The sequence below is a fragment of the Podarcis muralis genome, chromosome 2 (genome assembly GCF_964188315.1).
Source record: "Podarcis muralis chromosome 2, rPodMur119.hap1.1, whole genome shotgun sequence".
In the NCBI taxonomy this organism is placed as follows: Eukaryota; Metazoa; Chordata; class Lepidosauria; order Squamata; family Lacertidae; genus Podarcis; species Podarcis muralis.
The window spans coordinates 73654770-73682365 of NC_135656.1; the positions used below are offsets into that span (position 1 = coordinate 73654770).

The 27596-nt window shown below is 42.3% G+C and overlaps 1 protein-coding gene across 2 annotated transcripts in view; it reads right to left on the reverse strand.

The window, feature by feature from the left end:
- DNAH1 (dynein axonemal heavy chain 1) overlaps window positions 1–27596 on the reverse strand; it is a 115364-nt gene that overhangs the window by 75371 nt on the left and 12397 nt on the right. For both annotated transcript variants that reach the window (XM_028718743.2, XM_028718744.2), the window contains exons 4-21: window positions 26229–26403; window positions 25536–25692; window positions 23990–24122; window positions 21733–21894; window positions 20461–20713; window positions 18258–18415; window positions 16711–16922; window positions 14139–14437; window positions 12616–12766; window positions 10853–11046; window positions 9240–9465; window positions 8442–8561; window positions 7100–7182; window positions 6409–6550; window positions 5847–6002; window positions 3961–4159; window positions 2250–2503; window positions 1516–1728 (exon numbers count right to left, since the gene is read on the reverse strand). In XM_028718743.2, coding sequence (XP_028574576.2) covers window positions 1516–1728; window positions 2250–2503; window positions 3961–4159; window positions 5847–6002; window positions 6409–6550; window positions 7100–7182; window positions 8442–8561; window positions 9240–9465; window positions 10853–11046; window positions 12616–12766; window positions 14139–14437; window positions 16711–16922; window positions 18258–18415; window positions 20461–20713; window positions 21733–21894; window positions 23990–24122; window positions 25536–25692; window positions 26229–26403 — 3287 coding nt within the window. The remainder of the gene's footprint in view (window positions 1–1515; window positions 1729–2249; window positions 2504–3960; window positions 4160–5846; window positions 6003–6408; window positions 6551–7099; window positions 7183–8441; window positions 8562–9239; window positions 9466–10852; window positions 11047–12615; window positions 12767–14138; window positions 14438–16710; window positions 16923–18257; window positions 18416–20460; window positions 20714–21732; window positions 21895–23989; window positions 24123–25535; window positions 25693–26228; window positions 26404–27596) is intronic.

Sequence of the window (27596 nt, forward strand, 5' to 3'; positions counted from 1 at the left end):
GCTTTCTGAGACTGAGGTGAAGGGCATCTGAGTCCTAAACATTCATAGTGGTGTATCTCTGCCTTCAACCCCAATATGATGGATATACAACTTAACCCCTTTGCCTCTTATCCTGTTGCCCATTCTTCTTGTAGCAATGAATCGCTGTAGCAGTTTTAGTAAACTGAGGATGGTTTATATGTCCCTTCATAGTCTTTGTCACCATTCCATTTTCTGTCCGTCTAATATGCCTTAACTACCAAGATAGAAACATTTTATTACAATGCCTGAAATTACTACTCTGTGGGGAGGTTTTTCTTCTTCAGTAAAAAAAATCTCAATGCCTTCACCATGTGGAAATCCCGTATCAGTAAAAGGAGTAAAAAAGAAGGGAAGGCCAGGCACAATTCCACATCCAAATCCACACACAGCGCACACATGATCACATCAGAGCAAGCTTGTCACCTGATTCCTTACAGCCTTGGGTTCCATCCCTTTCTCATCCTGAGGCAATCAGAACATACCCTGCAGACTCTGGTTCAAGCGCATAAGGATGGCTAATGCCCATTAATAAAGCAAAAGAATGATATCATAAAAGCACATGTTCTGCTTTGTCAAAACACTTCACCAATAAAAGTACTGTACTATTATTACCTGTTCATTGCAAAAGACCTGCTTGCTTCCATCAGTAACTAAAAGGCTTATTTAAGATATTTGAGTGTAAGATCTGCCATCAAATTGCCGTAAGTGCGGGTGTGTGCACACAATTTAAAGCACATTAGGGATGGATGGGAGGAAGGTGCTTCTCTCCCTGCCCCCAAACCAGAATGAGTTCAAAGATGAAACTACACCAGCAAATTTCTTATAATTGTGTGTGTGAGTGCAGCATGGAGGGTAGGTGGAAGAGAGGTGCTGAACCCTCCTGCTTCTTCGCTTTTACACCTGAAATGGGTTTTAAACCCTTTCATCTGGTTATGTCTTATCTTGAAGCCTCAGTGGAACAAAAGGAAACTCTGAAAGCCATTAAAGGGTGGCATTCATTTGAACATGTCTTTGGGCCAGAACTACAGTTCTCTGACGTACAGCTCCACCACCATTATGTCTAGTTTGGCCCTAATCTACTCATATGCCTAATGGTGAGACCTAGCAATTACCGGTAACACCTTACAAAATCAGGCTCTTCAGGGTGAACCTGGTCAATAGAGTGATTAAATATGCAAGGGCATAATTTGTTGTTTATAAAAAAAAGTGCCAAATTTTCACAGGATGAAAAATTCTCTTTAAATTACTGAAAGAAGTGAAGCCTTGTGGCTATCCAGTCTCATTAAAGTCAGAATCTGTTCCAAAGCTCTGTGTAAACTATAAACTGTACACAGAGCTCCCATGTCAACAGGGTCTGATCTCCGAGCATGTATTGGAGGTATGTATACAAAATTGTCCTCAGCCTATTATCATTCTCACAGCTAAACTGGAGTATCCCCTCTGTTATATCAGATTCCACTTTCAAGCGCACAAAAGAATCCAGAAAATTATTACCTGCGTCATCTTTAGCTTATTTTCCCAAGTGTTGATCCTTTCCTCAAATGGCTTCTTAAATGGCGAGAAGGACATGCTTTGAGTCATAACAATGTGGTCATCCAGCAGCTGAGAAGCTTCATCAGGACTCTTCAGAATAAATGTTTCTGTTTCTTTATAGGGAACTACATTGAAGAGGATGTATTCCCATTCGTGCTCCATCTTATCCAAGGCCTGGGAAATGAGAAGCAATAAATCTTTAGTCCATATTGAACAGACTTTGCAAAACACTTGCTTCCTTAAAGTGGCAACTAGTGAAAAGTTAATGGAGGTTAATGATCATGGTAACAGACTGAGGCTAGCTATAGAGAGAACAAACAAAGGACGTGGAAATTACTTTCCATCAGAAAACTCGTTTGGGATAATACATAGACAGACAGGTATAGGAGTAATTGCCAACGAGTTCCTTCCAAGCTCAAGTTATCTAGCATTCTCCAGATCTCCCATACATTCCAAACATCATGCCAAATTAAGAAGTACCTGTTTTGCTAGCACATTCAGAAAGTCTACCTATTTTTAAAAAACATTATTTTTAGCTGACTAGTGCTTTTGTTAGACATTTTCAGAAATATTTAGGGCAAATGTTAAAATCCCTGGATATGAGGAACAATCAGAAGAAAAGCATTCATCTACAGAAAAGACTGCAGCATAAAGGATGACACCGCAAGGAAGGTCAGACAGAATGGTCTCCTTACATGCTCAATTGAGTATTCCTTCCCTGCAATCTCAGCTATTTTGGCTATGATCTCGATGTGATCCTGAAGCTTCATCTCCAGACAGCGTGCAAACGTCAAATTGGCCTTCGGCCTCACATTGATTTTGATCTCTTCAGAAAGCATCTCCCAATGACGGTTGCGCATACCAGGATTGCGTAGACCTTGAATCAGGGGTATGTATGGTCTGAATTCCTCAATCTTGCCACGGATTTCCACTGCAACTTCCTGGCATGCTTAACAAAATATAAATAAATGTACCATCAATCAACAGTTCTAAGGTTACATAATATAGTGCAAATCAGAAACACTGTGTGATATCAGAACAGACTCATTGAAATAAACAGATGTAAGTTACTTAAGTCCACTTGTTTCAATGGGTCTACTCTGACTATGGCAAACATATCAGCCATTGTGTGCAGAAACACAAGACTAAATTGTTTGCTTTAGGGAAAGGGTACTGGGCAACACAATGTTACACTATCCAAAGGGAGATGTATGTTGCCCATAATTTGATCCTTATTTGCACGTTTGAATCAATACCATAATATTTTCTTTAATACATGTATTTGCTCCCTTTTAAGTTATAGGAAAGGTACAAGCTCTGCAAAGAATAGGAGATAATGGTTTGTAGTCAACATTTGTCAGAGCAAGCATTCATGTTTACCCAATCTCCCTTCTCCTCCCCCTACATGCTCTTCTGGGGGGTTCTCCCGACATTCCAGATTTGAAGAAGTGGGGAGAAGAGGCAAGGAAGTTCCACTGTGCTTCTACTAGGCAGGGGTGGCTAACTCCCAAGAGACTGCGGTCTACTTACAAAATTAAAAACTGGCAGTGATCTACCCTCATGGGGGGTGTTCAAGTCAATGTTGTTGACCTTTTTTTAGGGAGGAGGAAAGCCCCATTTTTTAGGGTTTTGGGGCACAAAGAGGAACAGTCACTCACTCACCAACAAATCACTGAGTGAACTCCATCTTCCGTTCTGCAAATTGTGCAACAATGGAGGGCGGGGCAAGGGGGCGATTTTGACAATGCTAAGGAAAGGGATCCAGCGTGATCTACCAAAACCTCCTGGGGATCTACCAGTAGATCACGATCAACCTGTTGGACATCCCTGTACTAGAGCAACAATGAATACAGTCCATCTGCTTTTAAATGATTAAATTTAGCAAACTGTGATGTACGGGTGTGTAGCCTCCATTTATTCTTGCAATGAAGGACTAACACCCCAGCACTGTTTTTGACAAGATCAGAACATTGTGATATAAGAAAAGCCAATTCTGGAAGACTTGCTCTATTACACAACTGTGTATTTTTAATCCTTCTGCTTTGAATGAGTCACCTTCACTCATACATATTCCTTCAACTCCTCCTCTGTTAAGGTTGATTCACTGCAGCACTTAGAACAGAATTAATTGTTTAGAATAAAATACAAGTCAAGAAAAGAAACAAGATTCCCCCACTACAGAATAGTTTACAGTGTTAATATGAAGCCATTGTAAATATAATTTTAGAAAAAGTTTGCAGTTCTACTATATCTTTACAATTTCTGAAATGGTTGCAAGGGATGCTAAATCTGTCAGTTTTGATTTCTCTCCATTTCTCATTTCTCGAATATTAATTTCAGTTGATCCCATTTCTTAATCTGTTTGCTTTTTTTTAAAAAAATGACATTTCAAGGCTCTGTAGCTACCTGGAATATCCTTGAACTGTTTCACACACTTGTGCATTGTCTTAAAGGACTCGTTGACATTCTTCTCCAGCTGTTCTGCATCAATTGCAGACAGAGGATCATTCATCCAGCTGTCAGCCCAGCGAAGCCAGTCCGATGCTGTAGTCCAGAGATCATAGAAGGGCTGAAAGTCCTTAACCATCCTGGACAGCTTATCGTACTGGAGAAACCAGAAGAATATTACTAACTGCTAATGGGCACATATTCCACAGAAAAATAACCTGTAATGTCTTCCAAGCAATTCCAGTATGCCATCAGGGTGTACGTTCACTAGGTTGTTCTCTCGACTTTGTTGGTATAAATAAGTCAGCAGGGAGCCTTGAGCTGACTTCATGAGAGTACCTTCTGTTTGTCTAGTGGGCAAGGGACCTTCCCTTTGTTTCTTGGGCACAATATGTGACTATACATCTGTCCAGATCACAATAGTCCCAGAGTTTCCATGTGGGTTGGGTCCAGGCTATCTGAAGGAGCTTGTCGCCCTATGAGACTGCCTGAGCTTTGAGATCTTCCAGGGAGGGTTTTCTCTTGGTCCCACTACCTTCATAGGCACTTTTGGTGAGGACACAAGAGAGAATCTTATTCGTGGCTGCTCCCAGATTGCTGAGCTCTCTTCCATGGGAGGCTAGACTGGCCCCCTCTCTGATTTCTTTTCAGCGGCAGGCAAATACTATTTTGTTCAGACAGGCCTTTGGCCACTAACGTGGCTGTTGTGGCAGGATCTTCTAAGGATGGGTGATGTACTTTGTGTGTGTGTGTGTGTACACTTCTAAATGGTTTGAAGTGTTTACAATGCTGTTTTAATAGTTACTTTTTCCAGTTTTAAAAATATTTATATTAATTGCCTGTTTGTAGTGGTATTTATTTTAATTCATGCTGTGAGCCACCCTGGGAGAAAGGCAGGTTATAAATAAAAGTAATTAAATAAATAGGGAAAGAGAGAGGAGAAAGGAGAACAGACACACACTCTACAAAAGTGCACACAAACCATATTATCCTATGTATAAAGGGAACAAAATCCAGTCATTAAACAACAACATTGATTTCAACAGGAAGAACTTGATCATATAACTGCACTCTCATTCAGAACCATGTGACATGCTTCTATTTGACTAGATCACTTCTTCTCTTTCTGTTTGTTTCAAATATTTTATTTTAGTTAGCCATTATTATTACATAACCACAGAAAGATTCCAACACAATTATTTCTGCTATATTAGAGATCTCACACAATTATCAATACCTATTTAAAGCATAAAAATGCAAAAAAATGTAAACAATTATTTGGATTTCTCCTTATCCTCTATGGAAAAGAAGCAAATACAACGTCTCATTCTTTTTAAAAGTAGCATCTTTAAAATAAAAGATTTTTTTAATAGCATCTTTAAAAACAAAAACAAAAAAACCAACAGCAACAAAAAAAGTGTTAATTAAATAGCACATTTGGAGTTTTAAGGTTTCAGTAAAAGAAATCATTGTATAGAAATTCCTAATCCTCAATAGCTGCTTCTTGCTTCTGAGCTGGGAGCCAAGCCAACAATATAGCTTGCAGCCATACGTTTATGAAAGTTTTGAGATCTCTGCCACATGAATTGCTTCATGAATGCCTTGCATCTTCCAGCTCTTGTTGCATGAGCTCTCCCAAAAAACTGAATATAATTTAATGAAGTGGAGTGGCTAGCATACTGCTTTGCTCTGTGCCCGTTTAGTGAGACCACGTGGTTAGAAAATGAAGGTGAGCAACATGGCGGAGTTATAAAGAAAGACTGGCAATATCTGGTGATGTTTCTGCTGTTATCAACAGAGATGCAAAAATTACAATGAAGGTAGCAAGGGAGCTGGGAACTTACGTTAGTCACTGGCACACCAAAAATCCGTTCCCTGTTGTTGTACAGTAATGCCAATTGCTGGGAGTCCTTCAAATGCTTCTTAATTCTTCTTGCTTCATTGGCTATCTCATGTGCCCGGTTTATATCACTGTGCGCAGAAAACCCTGCAACAGCAATCTGGGAAAGAAAAGCAGTCATAGCAAGCAGGGAGATAGAGCCCATGATACATAACCATAGATTTGGGAGAGGTGGATAGTATATTTTAAGATCCTTTAAAAGGTCATAAATACTGGATAGAATCCTGGTAATAGCAAGTCTCAGGTGGCTATGAGTTTTCACCGTGTAAAGTGGAAACACTTCCCTCTCTCCTGGTCACATTGGAACTTGCTAGCTAAGGATGATAATGCACCCTGAGTAATGGACAATCACCCACAACAATGATCTCTATGTCCCTAGGCTCAAGGAGGAATAGACCCGGCTAACTCCATGTGTCAAGCTCTTATTTTAGTTCATCCCCAGCTACCCGCTGATGATAGTTGATACTTAGAGTGTAGAGGACAACTCTGGTGCCCATTATCAGTACCTGAAGACCATCCAGCCGTTCCAAGAAGTTGGTTTGATCCATGAGCTGAATTTTACGGAATCTTTCTTCATCTTCAATGTGCTGCTGCCTTATCAATTCAATCTGTGTGGTGATCTTCAGAGGCCAGCCGCTTGCAGCCCACCTGACAACATAAAGAGAGTCACACAAATGCACCATGTATCCAATCCTCTGAGATGATCAAAGCTGTAGCTCAGCAACATCTAGTGGGGCACAGGTGCCCCCAAAACCCTGCCTTGCATGTGTGTGCTGAGTCTTACAAATTGGGTGCCTGGGACGCACTATATTACAAATCTGTAATAAAATGCTGCCACCCCTGGGCAACTCTCAAATCCCTGTGAGCACCTTGCACCCACACAGAAATACACAGCCTAACAATTTCATGCTGTGCAGCCCCCAAATTCACTGGCTTTTAATGAAAAATAAAACAAAATAAAGGCCTCCGGTTTGCTAAAAGCCTCAGAAACAAGAAGGTTGCTTCAATCCCTGGCCCAGAGGCTGGCACCACCACTGGCTCTGCATTTGAATAAGGTAGTTCAGTGGGCATCTTTTCTGGCGGCCTGAAGAGATTTGCTGAAGCCCTTTGATGTGCAAATAAAGCCCTGAGGCAGAAAATATGGTATCTGAAGCCAAAGGTCTTGCTCTGACTGCAGGGGAAATGCCTTGTGCTTACTTGTCATTGAAGTCATCTTGAGTCAAATTGTAGAGGAAATCCTCCATGACTTCGTATTCTTCCATGACCTTACTTATCAATTCCTATGCAATGACAGAAAGAGAGAGAGGAGCCGACAAGCAGGGCTTTGCTTGCATGATCAAAATTTCATTCCATCTGTGTTATAATATTGTTGCACACAAAAATGCTGCCTGTAAGTCAAATGTCTGGGTATGGTGGTATTTGAGTACAGTGAAAGAGGGATAAGGAATACACTTCTACAGTTCTTCTTAGGTTACAACAACACAGAGGATCCAGCAGGCCTGAGGAGTCTCAAGAAGCACTGGGTGAATGTGTTTTCTGTACCTTATTGTTTCATGAAAAAACTTTAATAAAAATCTTAACACAAAAAAAGAAAAAGAAAAAAAGCAGCAGCAGGGGTGGAATTCAACATCATGCTGTGGTGAACATCCTATCAGCAGAAGCTTTGCAGCTTACCTGATGGAACAACCCCTCTCCTCTCTTCCTGGGGGGTTCTTCGACACCTACTCCTGAGCAAATTTCAGGAGGGGGACCAGGGGAGCCCTCGTGCAAGGCACATTAAGTGAATCTTGCTCACTGCTTCAGGCTTGAGAACAGACAAGGTACCCAAAGTTTGAGAAGTGCCACAGGCTATTGAAATGGTGTATTGAAATTCCAATCTGGTTACATTAATATGATACCACCCTGGTATGGTTAAGAAGTCAATGTCAATGGGGTCTCTGTTAGCCCACAAGTTATTAATATGCAAATATTCAACATCTAAAATTTGTACTGAGCAAAAAGCTTTGAAGCAGGTGTGATAAGCAATCCAAACACAGGCAGGCATTTTAACACCTATCCCACCCTAGACACCTGCATGCTCTTTAACCGAATTCATGACCATGGTTGGTAGTCAGACAGCTGTCAGCCCAACTTGAAGGCATGATGGTTTACACACACATTCATCCACATACGATAGTGCAGATGCTTAAAAGGTGTATTGGTGAAATTTCATGCACTGAGTTAAGATCTGCTTTCCAGGGATTCTGTTAGCAAACTATGCATGAATAGCATGCATCTGCTTCTTACATCTGCTCCCTAAAATAATGAACTGGGAATTTGTCAACAGCTGTAGAGTTCCTTAATACCTTCAGTGCTACCTGATGAAGTGCTTTTGCAACTACCAACTTGCATCTGCATCTGCTAAGAGAATTTGATTTATTCAAAGCAGCCCACAATTACCTTTCTGGTCAGGATGCGGTACTGGATTAAAAGTTCAGTGATCTACCCATTATCTACTTCACTCCAATAGTTTGATGCTACACATGCAGCCACTTCTTACCTCCTGCACTTTCTGCTTCTCAGGGATTCCTTTCATCCACTCCCGCAGCTCAGCCAGCTCCTCAATGCTGTTTGGTTTTTCATAAATTTTTCGGCTGATGGCTTTGAAAGCTTCACAGATCTGCAGAAAGAAGTGATGACTCTCTGAATGATAATATTTAAACAAATAGTGAAATCGTTTGATATAACTCAAAAATAATTATAAGAATTCAATGTTCCTTTAAAAACAACAACAACGAAATATGGAAGGACGTTGGGCATATGGAAACAGAGATTCTGACCAGGACAACATCACACCATGTACCTTTCTTAATTAAATATTAGGCAGGGAGGAAACATGGGACGGAGGCAGCCAAACACTCAATGGAATGTGTCCCTGAACTTCAGCTGTGCTTCATCTAAAGTCATCAAGACGATCATGATGATTGGGATGGCATTGGGGATTAATAAAATGAGAATGGTGTAGCAGATTAGAAATGCTATAAAGAATACTGAAAAAGAAGGTTTTTGCACATGAATATGTTTGAAAGTGGCAATAGGAGAACCATAAACCTTTTTATATGATGCTCTTCCTGTACTGACACATTTGTGCAGAAGCACTTGACTTAACCAGCTGTTAGATCTCAGACTAGAACAATCCCCAGCAGTACATATATTTATATATACATGCTAAGAAGAGTTCCAAATTGCTGTTATGACTGCAATTCATTTCTTTTCCTCGTAACTTCTTTGCAATTGTAAACTTCCAGAAACAGCTACAGAATTACTCCTCTGGGTGAGTACCAAGTATGAAACTCACATCTTCCACTTGCTCATGTAAATTCTTAGCCAATATATCCAGCATAGTGGTGGCCAACGCTTTGCATTTCTTGGAAAGGTTTTGCCGTACGCCTTCAACGCTGAGGTGAAAGGGGCCAATCACCATGCTACCGGGCAAGCTGTTGTCCAGCAACTCCTTTTCTGCCATATGCTTGTTAACGATCTCTCTCACCTCTTGAGCAGGAGGGCACTGCTCCAGATATGGTCTAGAGAAATACAGAATTATTATTAAGAGAAGACTCACCACCACAACACAGGTAAAGGCAGGCATACTGCATACTGTGCCAGAATATGATTTCCCACTTACAGCAGGAACATATAATTTATGTAAATGTAAATGGCAAATGTAACCAGTGAAAGGCTTCAAGGCCACTCAACAAATCTGCACTTGCAAAAGCCCTTGGAGATTAGAGGAAGGAAGCTGAGTCTGTTGTGCTGCAAGATCCACAGTCGGAGGAAGTATTGCTTCTGATTACTAGTTGCTGGAAACTGCAGGAGGGCAGAGTGCTCCTGTGCTCAGGTCCTGCTTGTGGGGTTTCCCACAGGCATCTGTGTGGCCACTGTGAGAAGAGGATGCTGGACAAGGTGGGCTATTGGCTTGATCCAGCAGGCTCCTCTTACGGCCTTATGATTGCTCAGACTAAACACAAGGTGGTGTGGTGATGGTGATGGAGAGGTCATTGCTTCTAGCACTTAGGAATGAAGAAAGATATGAATACCTTCAGGGTAGAATGGCAGTTTTTTTAAAAAACTCAGGGGTTCTTAAGGCCAGATTTACCTACTATGTTCTTTTAGGTGTACACTTAAGATTTTGAAGTGCACAGTTAAAATGTAAGGTGTGAATACAAGAAACAGGAGCAGCTGTTGCTTGTTGCTCCCTGTTACGTGTATGCTTGGAGGCACCTAGATTTGTTACCTTAGGTGTGTAAAAGCCCCAAGAAAAGAAAACAGGTAGCCAATGACCACACTGATGCTAAAACAACAATGTACCTCGGGTTACATACGCTTCGGGTTACAGACTCCACTAATCCAAAAATAGTACCTCGGGTTAAGAACTTTGCTTCAGGATGTGAACAGAAATCGTGCCCCGGCGGCACAGCGGCAGCAGGAGGCCCTATTAGTTAAAGTGGTGCTTCAGGTTAAGAACAGTTTCAGGTTAAGAACGGACCTCCGGAATGAATTAAATACTTAACCCGAGATACCACTGTAATCTGTTTCACAGTGTACCTCATAGTAACCATGGGCACAGTCCTAAGTTTTCTTCCATGAACAGAACATCATCCTCCCAAATGGGGTTTTCCTACTTCCTTTCCTGAACATCACTTATGGGGACTGGGAGACTCTTGGCAATCGTGTGGAATATGACATGGGGGCCTGCAGATAAAGGGCGAGTTGACCAACTTCCCTCCTACCACGTGCACAGATAAGTAACTTAGGGTCCAAGGCCATGTATTTGGGGGAACTTTGTCTTCTTCAGAACACATTTGCCACTGAAAGTGAAATCAATGCAGAAGGCAGCGCATTAATCTACCCATGCAACTATAGAAAAACCTCTTATGCAAGTCCCTGCTCTTTCCTTTAAAAGCTACATACTTTAGGAGGCTGTTGATATCACGGTTATTCAGTTCCAAGTACTTTTCATAATTCTTGGCATAAGCTTGGAGGGGGATCAGGGCTTTGCGGATACATGTGATGATGGTTTTGCGCAGTTCGATCACAGGTGGCTCATACAGACCCACGGACTCCAGCAACGGTGTGCCACAGATGAACATGTTTTCAAGCACGTGCTGAACAAGGGACAAAAGAACAGCCATTCAGCACAAACTGCTTCTATTTTCTCCTTCAAATCTGTTGTACAAAACTGAAATCCATCTACTGCTAGACAGTTAATGCTGCTCCTGCTCTTTGTATTGGATACCTCAGTAAAAACCCATGCCAACCCAAGGAACCATAGCCTTAATCATAATACAGGTTACCATATATGTTTACCAGACTTTGTATAAATTTAGAGACCCATCTTTAATGTATGGAGCCCCACTTGAATTTCCGGTCATACTACTTGTGGTTTGCTCCAAATGTTGCCTCACTTGCACTGCAGCTTACCTCTATGAGCTGCTCTTGGCTGAAAGCTGCCTACCCCAGCTTTCAAGAGGTTAGGTATTTTGGATAATCTAGCCTTTAACATGGATTGTAGGCTTTCAAATGATACAACCATGTGCAACTTAGTGTGCTTCAGATTTTTATGAGATCGTGCTGTGTGCCCTAAACAATACCTGCAGAGATCATTTCAAGGAGGCAGGAGACCCAATATGTAAGACACCTCTTGATGGGAAAAGGACCTCCCACCTTAGCCAAAACCAACAACAGCACATTTCAAAAACTGCAGACAAACAATCTTTAGGTTATTGTGAAGCTCACTTTAATGATAGCTCTTGAATTAACTCGATTTTGTTATAAAAAGAAGCAAGCCTCTTTTTAAATTGAAGTGATAAGATAAATACACTAAACACATAATCACACATCTCGTACCCTGCCACTACTTCAATGTCGGTATTAACAGCCTCAGGATTTAAAATTGCAACATTATTGCCAGCACTTCTTATTTGAATCTGGCATGTTTTCCTCAATGCTAAAAGTGTTGGCTGAATCATTCTCCTGTTAGCAAAAATCCTCCTCCTGTACACCACCCTGTTAAAATCTTTGAGATTTTATGTGCCTGCGCATGAGTTGCTACATGAAATCCGCAGCACAAATCAAACTTCTTCTGACATTTCCCTAACCCAGAAGAGATCAGGATTCGAAATCAAAGCAAATCTTCTATTTCTTGCATCTCACTACACATTAAGTGGAGAATCACATTATCTTCTCTTCCATGGAGAAAAAATAAGTAATTGTCAGCAGGGCTAGACTCTCTTTCCACAGGCTTTCATTTTTATTTTATTTTTGCAAATTAGAGACACAATACGGTACTGGTTCTGAGAAAGGCTTGTCAATCTTCAATACCACACTCCCAAATATTTGTGTTGTGTTTCTCTCCATAATATTGTTATAATGTTCCTGCAATGCAGCCATAATACCCAGATACGACTGTTGACAACCCACAGCTTAGTCTTTTGTTGGAGCAATTCTTATGACCAGTAAGGCTACAATCTTATGCACACTTCCCTAGCAATAAGTCTAATAAACTCTATGGAACTTGCTGCTTCTGGGTACACATATAGGACTGCTCTGGAAAGTCAGCTTTGTAGTCTGCACCTCTAGTAGAAGCATCTATTTTCAGTAAGTGTATAACTTTTTACAAGATGGATCCTATTATTAGGGTGAGAAGGCATTTCAAACTCTTCAAGGTAACTCACTTTCTCCAGTTGTGGTATGGTGTGGGTAGCCCAGATCCCTTTATCAAACAGAGAAACAACTGTTGTCTCAAAATTCTCCAGGGGTGTGCTGAAACGAACACCCGAAGTGTCCAGAGCCAGATCAATTATAAACAGAGGATTTTTCCGTGGCCTACAAAAGGAAGAATATGGAGATCTCTGAGATTGTTGTGTAAATGAATAGCTTCCAGAAACAATGCCTTTGCTACTTTAAAAAAATAGATCAATTACTTCTCAGAAACACAGCCTAGCTCTGCTTGTGCATTTCCCATGGAACCAGATGCCCTAAAAGGTGTTACGCAACCACATCTGTATAAACAGGCATAAGTATCAAATTTAGTGGAACAAAGGGAATCACTATGATCAAAAGGCATGTCAGTATCCTCATCATGCTTGATGAGGTGGAACATTTCCGGGGCGAGGGGCTGTGCTTCACACATTTCAACTTTTCTCATTCCAAACAGACACAGAAACATATTTCATATTCTGGTAACCCAAAATGTACACAGCTGCAATGTAACTAAATTGTCTCTGGCCCTTCTGTCAGTAGAAGAAAAGCATTCTTCTTCCTGATCTTCTTTATGGTACTTGTTTAATATTTGAAGACTGTTGTGTTTTCATATTTTTCCATTCCATAGTTCAGTGAGTTCTGCTTTCTTCAATACCATGCTTTCTAACCTTAATTATTTTTTAGGTTCACACTAGAGTTTGATTCAATTTGTTTTCATCTGTCTCAAAATGCACACTCCAGACTGGATAACATACTTCAGCTGAGGTCTACTGTTTCAACCCACTTCTCCAATCTGTCAAGAACAATGACTGACATGAATTAAACTTGCTGGATGTTCGTAAGGTCACTGTTAATATCTACTGTGCCAGGCACCCCAAAAAGGATGTGTTCAGACACCACATGTTTTGCAAAAATAGGTTAACACTTACAAAAATACCCTTAATAAAGTGGTCTTTGCATTTCTGGGGCCTACATCCAGGAAGCATGAGCATGCAGCAGAGGTGAAAAGGTAAGGTCCAAAAGGTTTGTTGGCAGCATGCTGCCAGCGGCAGAGCATGTCTTCCCAGGGATGCTTTAGTTGTGATTCCTGCATTGCAGGGGGTTGGACTAGATGACCCTCAGGGTTCCTTCCAACTCTACAATCTATGATTCTATAACTCTGGCCCCAAGACCATGCTAAACAGACACAGTAAGATCTTCTAATAAAGCCAATGAATATTAAAGCTATGATGACTTCACTTTGTAACCTACAGACTTTTTGTGATGCCTTTCAGAAGCCAGCAATAACCCCTTAACATGAGAAATATCAGTGCCCAGCAATGTCCCAGGGAATGCTGAAGCATGCCAAGGGAGGAGCCATGACTGCAGTGTGATTTTGCACAGTGATACCAAGAGAAAATTCAGAGAAAAAGAACCCTCCCATTATATGAGAGCACACTGATCAATGCTTTTCCTTTTCCACAAAAATAAAACATCTCTCCATTTCTCTCCTTACTTGTATGGGCTGTTAACAAGGTCATCTCCCCACACCATATCTTCAGGGCAATTCAGGACACTGTGGCAGGAATCCAAGAAGAGCTGGGTGAAGTTTACCAGTGAATCTTGGATCAGATAACGTACAGAGTCCTGCAACATAAACTTGATGAGCTCCATCAGCTGATGAAGCTTGGACATCCGGTATACTTCCCACTTAGTCTCATACAAGTTGTACCAGCCTTTGCCTATGTCCCTCAAACTGCTTCTCACGGCTATCTTTAGAGTATTGATCCAAGTATCCTTAAGGAACATTGAAACCTAGATAAAAATAAAACAAAGAATGTCAACTACAGTGCCAAATGACACATCTGCTACATTTTTTTGGAAAGCTGTTTGCCAGTGTGGTGTAGTGGTTAAGAGCAGTAGACTCTTAACCTGGTGAATTGGATTCGCTTCCCTGCTCCTCCACATGCAGCTGTTGGTGACCTTGGGCTAGTCACACTTCTTTGAAGTCTCTCAGCCTCACACACCTCACAGAGTGTTTGTTGTGAGGGAGGAAGGGAAAGGAGAATGTTAGCCGCTTTGAGATTCCTTAGGGTAGTGATAAAGCGGGATATCAAATCCAAACTCCTCCTCTTATTCGTTCTCTATGCATTTGGACACCTCTTAAGATACTGCAACCAAATTTTGCATGATTTGTTCTGAAAATCATGGAACAGGCTTTTGTCTGAGTTGGGATACAACTAGATGACATTTTTAAGCAAGATGGTGGACTGCAACTTTCAAAATTGCACTGATTTTAACGACTGATTTTAAAACAGAACTGATTTTTTTTGTTTTCTTAGAACTCTCAAACAACAGTGGGTACTTTCCACTAATTACATAGAATAGCATTTGGTAAGCAGGAAGATTTCAGGGGTAGCCAGTGTGGTGCCTTTGGGATGTTGCTGGACTACAGCTCCCACCAGTGCCAGCCAGTGTGGCCAAATGGCTAGGGTTATAAGAGTTGTAGTTCAACAACATTTGGAGGGCACCATGTCAGTTATCCCTGGCCTACTTCAGTAACATTATGAGAATGGTAACAACCATTCCGATAGCAATCTACTATGAAACACATCATGCCTCATAAATTGATTTCAGATTAACAAGTGTTTTTTTTATGGGAATATAACATTTAAGCTTAAAAACGCACCAGCATAAGACATTGGTTTTACCAAAACATGACCAGTGCAATTCTTCCAATTATTGTCCTTTTTTTTTTTTTAAGAAGCCCCATGCAAAGCTGATGATGTATTTCAAGGTGGAATGGAGAAAAATAGAGCACACTGTATTTTATGGTGAGACAAAGAAAAATAGAATCTTGTCCATTTCTTCATGCAGAGCAGCTTTAAAGATCATATGAAGATAGACAAACACACACACAAGGTACAGGATGACAGATGGATGTCGAGATATCTAGGCTCTTCTCAAACACCTCCAGTGAAAGAGACCCCACCGACCACCTAAAGAAGTCTGCTCTACTGTCTGCTTGTTCTCTGAATGCTTAGTCAAAAGCTGCTTCCCTGGCATCCTTCCCCCTAAGTCCTTCCATTCTTATTCCCAGGGGAAATCACCATGCCCATTGCTTCCTGCCTAACTCCCAAATTGCTTTCTGAGGTGAGTTACAGCTTAAAGGAAGTTGGGGTTTTTGGAAACTGTATTGTGCAAGCAATTGGGTTGGATCCTGGTCAAAGTCACTACTTTAGGGATAGTAACACCTATGGAACCCAGGAATGAGAACAGAAAACAGTGGCGGGGAAACTGTGTTGCCTTTTAAAATGCCTGGCTTATTCTCAAGGAGTTTCTAATCCTTCTCACTCCAAAGCAGACTGCGTTTAAGAAATCTGCAGTTAAGCACTATACTCAACCATGAGATCTAAGTGAAGAATGATGGCTGTTTGCCCCACGATTGTTTATTTACAAGAGGGAACTGCAACAAAATGTTAACAACATTTGTTCAAGAATACCTCATTTTCCTACCAAACCACCCTGGTTTTCTGCTCTATCCTCCCCACACTTCAACAGGCTGACATACTCCATGGCCACTGAGCATCCTTGGCCATCAGTGGACTCTTAAAGGATGTTACCCCACTTATGGTTTCTCCCCTAAAGTATTTTTTCACCTCGACAAATTGCTGATATGCTGTCGTGTGTGGATGGTGCCATTTTGACCACATAAGGCCTAACACTAATAGAATTATTATCACTTTTAATATGTGTGATTACACTTTTATCCCAGCATCTTCCATGGAGCTCATGTACGTGTTTTTTCTCTGCCAATTTTGCCCTTACAGCCACCCTGTGAGTTAGATTAGGCTGAGAGAGAATGACTAGTCCCAATATCATCCAGCAAGATTCTTGGCTGAGAGGAACTATGAACCCAGGTTTCCTCAGACCTAGTTTGACAATCTAACCATTACATTACAATAGTGCTCTCTCTCTCTCTCTCTCTCTCTCGCTCGCTCTCTCTCTCTCTCACACACACACACATTATAGCCACTTACACTTTGCATAGCCACATCTCTGCAAAGAGTATTTCCCTGCTGCTATACCTGTGAAAAGGTCTGTTTCTGGATCTGCTCAAACTCCTCTAGTCGGCCGTACTTAGTCAGGGTTGAATGGAACAGTGACATAGCTGCAGTTTTATTGCACTCATCCCGGACCTGGCACAAAGCCATGATGACTTCTGGCCGTGTCAGGAGGGAGATGAAGCTAAAAGTTTCTTTTTGCTCATTAAATGGGTACTCAGGAACATCAATGCGACCTGGGGACACAAGAAGAGATGTTATTTCTGTAGGAACAGTAGTCATGTAGCTGTTCTTGTTAAGCATACGTAATAACCATAAATGCTGAAAAATGCATTTTATTTACTTACAGAGCAATCTACCTCTCCACCCTTGCATCAGAGTGTGTATGTGTGCATATGTGTGAACTAAGCAAAGCTTCTCCTTCCAAAGGTTCCAAAATGTGTATTCTTGAGGCAGTAAGGGACTGATCCAGCCCAGGATTAGTTGGATCCTGAGTCAGTCCCACTGTTGGTGCCCCACTGTTGCACCAGCTCCAGGCTGGCACAGTGGCTATCTGGCACCCCCTTCCTTTAAAGCAAGGACCACCCCATTGTTGCTCCTCTACCTCACCACACCTGCCCCCGGTACCTTTCCTGCCTCACCACTTCTCTTCAAGCAGTGATTTAAAAAAAAAGAAAAAGAAGATTCCTGAGTTGTTCCTTGAGCATGAAGCCTCCAGGCACACAAGGCCCAAGGGCAGTGCCAGAATCACAGGCCATCCCTACTGTAATTTCCAGGTGCAAGCAAGATGACCACATCTCTCTGTCCAGAAAAAAACACCTACATCTGTATAAATTATGAAAATTAAACAAATTTGTACATTCCCACTCATTTTGCTTGGAAATGGACAAGGAGTTATGGTCAAGCACTGAAGCCAATCCTCCTGACCAATGGAAATCTTAATTCTCCCTCCCCCCCCCCCCAACTTGCTCACAAGCTTTCAAATATAACTTTGTAGTTCTAACAGCCAAAAACACACTTTCTCAAAGCAATGAGATTCTCAGAATGCTATATATTTTCACAGAATTGCAGAATACACATACTCTTGCTTATTGATCACTGTTCCATGCTCCAGAAGGGTTTGAGGCAAAGGAGTGGCAGCCATCTTGCATGACATTGCCTCAACCCTTGGCTAGTCTAGCTCTGTCCCTCAAAGGATCCATGGCAGCAGCTTGTTTGTATCTTAATGGCTGCCACTTGCTCTCGTCACTATCATTCAACTTCTTTTACCCAGAAAGCTTGGGATGCAAATATATATAAATAGTTTGTATTGTCAGATTTTGTCAGAAGGGAACACGCTGGCACTGATTTATTTTCAATATCTATATATTAAATATCTAAAACAAAACTTATTTAAGCAGCTTATAAGTAAAATAATGACGACTATAAAATATAATAATATAATATGGGATTGGTACATCTCCCTTTGCAACATATCAATCATAGTCTAAAGTTAATTGCAAGAAACAGAGTAATTTCCCCCCGGGATGATTTTATACTCTGCTGCTGTCTTTTTCTACTGTGTCACCTACCCTTCTGTGGCACCTTCTCTTCCTCTTTCTCAGGCAGAGTGACATAATAGAACGTCTGAGGCTTGGAAGTGACAATTCTGTCAAAGTTAATCTTGTTCATGGTTCGCTCAAAGTCTAGGGACACTTCTTTCCCCAGGAGCTGCAGCCGCTCTAAAATGCTAAGCATAATTAAAAAACTAATTAACAGAATGAACAACGACCTCTCACAATGTTGCGTCTGCATCACTCATATATCTCTATAGTCCCATTTTCATGCCTCCTGTGTTTGCATGTGCTTTGTTTCTTCATTAAAAGTGCTTGTGGCACATTAAGGGAGCTTCACAGTAGACCTGGAATGGGACAGCAGGTGATTCTGAAGGATCAAGGGGCAGCGGGGCAAGTTGTGTGACACCTAGGACTGTATTACATCTGACTAAAGGGAGACATTTAGAAGCAATATTTCCACTCTTCTTTCTCACTCCCCTCCTGACCCATTGTAATTGGCAGTCTGGCGATAACTGTTCCATTTGCATGGAGAAGGCAAAACAAAAAACAATGAGAAGCAACACTAGCAGAAGCAAGCAAAGGCCCTGTCCCGGAAGGGAAGACTGGCATACACAAGGCCATGAGTCCCGTGGATACGGTAGTCAGATGATAAGGAAGAACAGTCTAATGCAGTGCCTCAAGGCTGTATTGCTGGGGCAAAGCTGAATAGCAAGTTTCAATAGTCTTATAACCCTAAGAGTTATCTCCTCAGCTTTTAGTCTTTACATGATTTGCCCCAATGGTAAATTATCATATGCCCAATGGAGATATTAGTTTGTACAGGGCCAGCTCTCTAGCTATTATTATTACTATTATCACAATTTCATATTATTGTCTCTAACTTCTGGAACCAGGATATATTTTCTGGTCTTGGAGCTATTCACAGATAGTCTTTAGCCTTCTTCAAAAACTAATTTTATTGCATTTCACACATCTGTATCTGACTGAGGAAAAAGCTTTCACAGTTCAGTGAGATGAACTGATATATCAATGATACCACTGGCTGATGATTCATCTAGCTCAAAGCGTCTCAAATCTTCCAAGCCATGGAGTCTGTAGCAGTGCTACAGACTTGACGGCAACCTTGTCAGAATTACTTTGTTTTTTACTAGAACCTCTACCAACCAAAGTTGCAAAAGAAATGCAGACAGTATTAAATACATGGGCACCTCTGAGCACATCCTGAGCCTAGGAATTTGTTTTCCATACCAGAAATGAGCTTAGTTCCTAGGCCTTTCTCACAGAAGTCCATTCCTGGTTAGCTTTTTTTCAATTCAGCATCCTAACTTAGGCAGGGGGAAATAGATTGTCATTGCTATCGTGAAACAATTGGAAATCAGCCATCCTTGCAGTGATCTCCTCCTAGTGGTGCAGCAATAAAACTGCTAGCATATTTGCAATGCTAAGCAGGGTCCGGTAAGGTTTCAAATTGGATGGGCGTCTAGATGTTGAAATTCATGCATTACAGGGAACTGGACCAGATGGCCCTCAGGGTCCCTTCCAACTCTACAATTCTATGATCTACCTTGTAGCCACTCAAGACCCTGTGCCATGCTCACCTGATTTCCAGTTGAAATATCTCCCACACTCCCCTTCACTTACCTTTATCTAATCTTTGAAGATACATAAGCAGTTGTTAAGAAAGGGAAGAGCAGCACCTGATCAGGAAGAAGCTCTCAGTGAATCACACGAAGGGGCTCTAATAACCACACTAAAAAGATCTCTACATTTCACCAGCTAGTTTCTGGAAGAGCTGCAACTTAATATCTCAAATACCACAAGTTAGATCAGTGCTCCTTAAAGTCTTCAGACACTGAAAGTCTGCACCATACATCTATGGTGGTTTTACTGAATGGGACCACAACACAGCACAGCCTGGTGTAATTGCATCTGAATTGCATCAAATTAATTGCAGGTGTCTGCCCTGCTTGTGTTTACTGGTTTCCTCCTTAGTTTTTTATGTCTGCCTCTGAAAAAGCACAATTCCCAGGGTGTGCAGAAACATGCAGAAACAGAAGTATGAAAGAAAGATCAGGAAATGTGATGAGAAGAAAAGGGTGTGAGGGAATGATAATGATGGAGTTACCCTGCCACCCAGGTGGCTAGGCCTCCCTTGTCATAAACAAGGTGTTAAAGCAACAAACATGTTTTCAGTATGAAGGACTGTTGCAATACTTACATACTCCCTTTCCTCAGACGTGAAGTTTCCATCGCCATCTGCTTCATCCGCTGCAAACTCTTTTCTTCAATGGTTTGCATTCCATCCAGAGGCATGCAGTCAACATACAGGTTATACAACAATAGTGCTTGTGTTTTCTTCCTCATGTCATTGGCAGAAATCACTCGCTCCGCAAGAACCCGGGGGTCCTCAGCCAGAAAAAGCAAACGGACACGGGGCACCCAATACTGACAGGGCATTAGTGGAGCTCTCCCTGGGGAGAAATTAGAAAAGAATGTGAACGCACTGGGGCCATAAAAATAGATTGCAGAAACCAGGTGCCAAAATTATCTAATGAGTCTATGACCAAGCTAGTGTCAAGCTGAGAGTTTCGTGGCAGAAAAGAGAATGATGAGTAATAGAATCCAAATGGAGACTCAGAAGAATACTCATCAGAAATGTCACTGTATCCAACTAGATGAGACAGGAGGGATATGTGTGACTGTATCTTCCACTGTATTTTCAAAAGTTAAAGGCAGATGGGAGTGTGGGGAGAGGGAATAATTTCCTTCACACTGTTTTCCTAATCTAAACTGCCCTCTCCCCCACCAACTGCAGTTAATCATGTGGAGGAAACCATGTGATCATCATATGCAACTTAATAGGACAAAGAGTGGCTGTGGTGGGGCTGGGAGCTGAAATTTAGATCATGAACGCAGCATAAGGGAAGGTGCTATGTCTCCTCCTCCCAGTACCAGGATCCCAATCTGATTGCTCAATTATTCCTCACCCCCAATGGTGACCACTGGCTTTTTTAAAGTGGGAGATATGATCACGGGTCCCCTGTTGTCTCATCTAATTGTGACCCTCCAAAACTAGGCCATACCAAATTCTGTGGGACTTATTTCCAAGGAAACATGCACATGATCAGGTTCCGAGTGATGGGAGTGATGAGAATGGAGGTCCTTTTACAAATAATCCTGAATTTGTCCACATAATGCCAAGGTTGCAGGTTCAGTCCCCATATGGGAACCTGCATATTGCTGCATTACAGCAGGTTGGACTAGATGATCCTCAGGGTCCCTTCCAAATCTAGAATTCTATGATCCACCTCTATGAATCCTCAAAGGATTGTCAGGAAAAAGAAAATATTCCATGGTTGCTTATTAAACAGGCAGAAAGATGCATCACAATCCAAGACATTCGTGAATCAAAGGCAGCTAACTGAGTATAGAGAGGCTCTTGATTTTAACTTCTTCCCTGTAATCCAATAAAAAATAAATCAATGCCCACCTTCTTCAGTCATTCCTCCATTAAGTACACGTTTCCCTTGTGCATCCCGGACTAGGCCCAGGCTGTTTGTCTTATGAACCAAGTAAAATTTTGTCTCTTCATCATAATCCAGAACACCAACATCTATCCACTTATAGATCAGTTTGCGACTTTTGGGATCCTCTGAGATATGAATGACAGACAGGGAATCACATTTTCACAATTGTTTTGGTTAAAATAGGCAGAACTACTATAATTTATTATAATAATAACTTATTATTTATATCCCACCCTTCTGACTGTGTTTCCCCAGCCACTCTGGGCGGCTTCCAACAGAAGCTTAAAAATACATTAAAACATCAGTCATTAAAAACTTCCCTAAACAGGGCTGCCTTCAGATGTCTTCTAAATGTTAGATAGTTGTTAATTTCTTTGACATCTGATGGGAGGGCATTCCACAGGGCGGGCGCCACTACTGAGAAGGCCCCCTGCCTGGTTCCCTGTAACTTGGCTTCTCGCAGAGAGGGAACCACCAGAAGGCCCTTGGTGCTGGATCTCAGTGTCTGGGCAGAACGATGGGGGTGGAGACGCTCCTTCAGGTATACTGGGCCGAAGCCGTTTAGGGCTTTAAAGGTCAATACCAACACTTTGAATTGTGCTTGGAAACATACTGGGAACCAATGTAGGTCTTTCAAGACTGGTGTTATGTGGTCTCGGCGGCCATTCCCAGTCACCAGTCTGGCTGCCACATTCTGGATTAGTTGTAGTTTCCGGGTCACCTTCAAAGGTAGCCCCACATAGAACGCATTGCAGTAGTCCAAGGGGGGATAACTAGAGCATGCATCACTCTGGCAAGACAGTCTGCGGGCAGGTAGGGTCTCAAGCTGCATACCAAATGGTGCTGGTAGACAGCTGCCCTGGACACAGAACTAACCTGTGCCTCCATGGACAGCTGTGAGTCCAAAATGACTCCCAGGCTGCACACCTGCTCCTTCAGGGGCACAGTTACCCCATTCAGGACCAGGGAGTCCCCCACACCTGCCTGTTGCCTGTCCCCCCAAAACAGTACTTCTGTCTTGTCAGGATTCAACCTCAATCCGTTAGCCGCTATCCATCCTCCAACCGCCTCCAGGCACTCACATAATGCAGATATGTTGTTAGGCACATGTTCTAACTGAAGTGGTCAACTTACAGGACTTAATTTTTAGGCTAAAATCACCTGTCATTTGTGTTAGATTATAGAAGAATTGCAAGGGACGCAGGTGGTGCTGTGCATTAAACCACAGAGCCTAGGACTTGCTGATCAGAAGGTCGGCGGTTTGAATCCCCGTGACGGGGTGAGCTCCTGTTGCTCGGTCCCTGCTCCTGCCAACCTAGCAGTTCGAAAGCACGTCAAAGTGCAAGTAGATAACTAGGTACCGCTCCGGCGGGAAGGTAAACGGCGTTTCCGTGCGCTGGTCTGGTTCGCCAGAAGCGGCACAGTCATGCTGGCCACATGACCCGGAAGCTGTACGCCGGCTCCCTCGGCCAATAAAGCGAGATGAGCGCCGCAACCCCAGAGTCGGTCACGACTGGACCTAATAGTCAGGGGTCCCTTTACCTTTTATAGGAGAATTGCAATCACTCCACATATTTTGAAAAATTAACTCACAAGAATATCACATTGTACACCCAGATACAGAGGCATTAAAAATCAGACACCATGTCTAAAAATTATGGCTTATAAAACAGTTGATGAAATGCATAAATACCACAAGTTCAGACATTAAGGTACTAGTTTAGTTCCACTCTCATGAAACATTATGCTAGTGTCAACATCCTGACTCCCACGAATTTCAGCAGAAATAAAATACACTTAACTGTTAACTGAAACAAAGTACCGTATTTTTTCCATGTATAAGACTATATATTTCCCCTGTTTTTTCAAGTTTAAAAATGGGGGTCGTCTTATACACGGATAGTGCATAGGGGGGATTTCTTTACTTGGAGTCCCAAAAAATAGGGGTTGTGTTATAGGGGCATGTTATACACGGAAAAATATGACAATTAAAAACATTAATTTCTAAGTTTCATTGGTAGGGATTCATAGAGCCACTCGGGGTAGGGTGAGGCCTTAGAATATACGCAAAATGCAAGAAAACATTGTATGTTTTGATCTGCTATACTTCAAAACAAAAATACTTGGAGGGAGAAAAGCATGGTTCTCATGTATTCAGCTATTATTTTGTAATCTTTGTAATAAATGAAATAACTCAGCTGCATCATATCTATGCTTTACCATGCCCAAGCTCATCATCTGTAGGCAGGAGTGCTTTTCCTGGGATAGGTTTCCGGTCTTCAGATTCAGGTTCCACACCCAACAAAAGCCACTCTTCTGGAGTCCGGCAATCATACTCTTCATTATCAAAAATCTAAGCAAGCAAGAAGTGAGAAATTAATCCTTCACCAAAGTCAATAGCTGACTTGGAATCCTGACATCTCTTTGCATATCCAAGTACTTCTGCACATGCACCACGCCTCTGCTTGTTCTGACAGCAGCTGGTCCTGCTGCAAGAGTGTAAGGTCTGCCAAGCTTCTATAATGACTTGGGGAAGGGAGCATGAAGGCCATGGGGTGAGCAGCACTGATATATGTGTGTTCATAAATGCCTCTGGTTGCTCTTTGGATCCTGCCTAATATCTTGTAGGAGGTTTCTGCTTCTTGTACATCTTGTTGGATCAAAACCCAAACATCAATCTCATATTTTCAAAACATATTGTTATAGAAATAGAGGGGATCCCCCTAAACACTAGGAACATATGAATACTAGGATTTTGGTTGGGAAATGGCTTAAAAAACTAACTGCAGAGCTGTGCCAGAGAGGGAATTCCTGGGCTGCCTTATGCAAACCAGCCTGGCTGGTTGAGGGAAGGGCAGACCTGTTAGCATTACAGTAAAGAGCAGGGGTAGGCAACCTAAGGCCCGTGGGCCACAAGCGGCCCACGGGGGTCGTTTACCCGGCCCATGAGTCGCCCCTGAACTGAGCCGCCCACTTGGCAAGTCCCCACGCACTGCACTAAACTGGCGCAGTGCAGGGACTCACTTCCGCCGACACCGGAAATCGCGGACACTCATGATCTGGCCCACGGAGGGATCTCTGCTGGAGTGAACCGGCTCAGGCAAGGAAAACCTTGCTGACCTCTGGTAAAGAGCCATTGAGGGTCCTGCCCCAGGTGTGACCAGAGACTGGAGATTTGGAAGGTTGCCACGGTAACTGCTCTGGGGAGGGCAAGGGGCTTCTGGGAAGAAGGGGGAAAACAGCTGAGATCCATATTTGTGGGAGAGACTAAAAGTTACCTGCAATGCTTTGAGCCATGCTGTAAATTATTGTTATTATCTGGACTCCCTCCATGCAGACTGAAGGTGCAAATAGGCGAATAAACCCTATTTCTTAAAGCACAACTGTCTCTGCTGTGTCTTCTATTCTCCAAAGGGACACTGACCCTGTATGTATGCCTGCCACCCTGTGCGCTCTCTTGTTACTGCTTGGCAAAGATCGGGGCAGGCACCAGGCTTTTGTAACACTATTCAGCTTCTTTTAAGTACCATTAATGTTGCCACATCCACTCCCCACCTCCCACCCCACCCCAGTGCCCTGGTTATTTTTAATCCAATGTTAAGACATAATGCACAGCAGCAATTTCCAAATGGTAATTAGATATCCATAGAGACACACAGATTATTTAATGGAAAGTCATCATCAAATGCAATTGCTGGGTCAACTTTGTAAAAGGCTTGGGAATCCCTGAAGTAGATCACATGCAACACTGAATCCCGTATCTTACCTGTAATGGGAGATAGACAGGGAAAAGAGGGTCGTTCTTCTGCTCAATAGTTGGCATATTGTCAGGGTCCTGGTGTCTTGGCATCAATTCATTGGAATCTATCCCTGCCATTTCTAAGAGCTGAGTGATATCCAGGCTGAGATATAATCGTCTCAACCTGGTTAAATAATAAGATTAAACAGTTCATATTTACAGGAAACCTGATTCAATTGTTGTTAATCTGTTTCAGGGACTGACTAATAAAGTAAATTGAGTAATACAGCGTAGTAAAGAGACATGGCAAAACTATATACTTTGGGGCAGTCCAATACTCCAATGTTGTCAGAGATGGTACCTGATTCAAAAGCTCCTCTATTATTCTGAAAACCATTCCAAATCAGCCTGTAGATTTTTGTCCATGGAGCCTCAGGCTGAGGTTCTGTGAGAAAAGCTAACGTGTGTAGCCCAATCGTATGAATTTGGCACTCCAAAGCCCACTGAAATCAGAGAAACGTATCTACCTCTCTGAAGGATTGCCATCTTACAACCTGAACCTATGCAGGGCTAGAGGAGCCTAAGCCCACCCATTTCAATAGTTTTAGTGTAGGCTCGCGTAACTCTCTGTATAGAAATCCAGAGCTGCACATCCAAATGCAAAGGTCCTTGCCTGTGTTGTACGCAAGCCCTTTGTAACCATTTCCTGGCACTAATTACCTCTCGATCGCTATCTTCCGAGGGCACTGTCCTGGAATCACCTCAAAGGGAACTTGTACTTTTGGCTTATATGATTGCAATGGAAAGTCCGTCTCTTTGATTATTTCTGTAGTTGGTCCAATTTGCTGGGCATTCAAAATAGACTCAATATTCTCAGGAGTTTCAAATGTTGTGACTGGTAAGAAACAAGATTAAGAAAACAAAAACATTTTTTAAAAAATATGTGGTTACTGTAAGAGTCCCAATCCCAGGCTTATCTGGGAGTCTGGCTGAAGTGACCACTATAGCAGCGAAGGCACTGCCTAAGCCACTGAAAACAGCAGATTGGTGGAATCTGCCCAGAGAAAGCTGCATGCACATTGCAAAAACTGCTCCCACCCTGCAAAGAACAGAATTTGTGGTGATTTCCAATGCTTGGGGGCCCAGCTCTGGGAAATTTCCCTCTCTTCCACCCAGATTAAAGAACAATAGTGTAACTCAGAGGTTGGCAAGGCTTACTGGGCATGGGCTGGATCACTCCCATGGAGATCGTCCGTGGGCTGGGCCAGCGCAGCATGACGTCAGAAATCATGTCTGCGCATGTCTGCGGTGCTGGAAATCGCTTTTCTGCATGCCCAGATACCAGAAATCACACCTGCGCAGAAGCGATTTCTGGCGCCGTGGACATGCGCAGACACGATTTTTGAATGATATGAATCAGAACCATGCGGCGATTTCTGGACCGTCTGCAGGCCGGATCCAGAACCCATTTGGCCTTAGGTTGCCGACCTCTGGTGTAAATCCATATGTGATGAGATCTTTCATATTTTCCACTTCCATTGAAGTAACGGGAATGGGTTTATCTATTTTACTTATCTTCCGTTTAATGTTATTTATCTGTGCTTTGTATTTAGTCTAATTTATTTTGTAACTCTTGCCAGTTTCATGGTGAAATCAGCAGTTATGAAACCCAGGGACAAGTGAAGAGGAAACAATTATCATCCAACCCATCTTGGAGAAGTGAAAATGTTTGTTATGCATATATGCATAATGCTAAACATGCACTGAGAAATGTTGGTTCCTCCTGTGTCACACTATGCTCAAATCTTCACTCATTCATGAAGTACGTATCTCAGCAGGAGAGCATGCAGAGGTCCCAGGTTCAATCCCTGACATCTCTAGGTATGGCTGGGAAGACTAGCACCTGGAGCCTTAGAGAGCTGCTGTTAGGCAGTATGAGCAATTCTCAATTAGATGGACTCCTGGTCTGACTCAGTATGAAACAGCTTCCTATGTTCCTAAGCTCACAGGGTGACCTTGGGTCAATCACTTTCTCTCAGCCTAACTCACAGGGTAGATGTACCTGTACCATGTCCCATATCCCCCAAA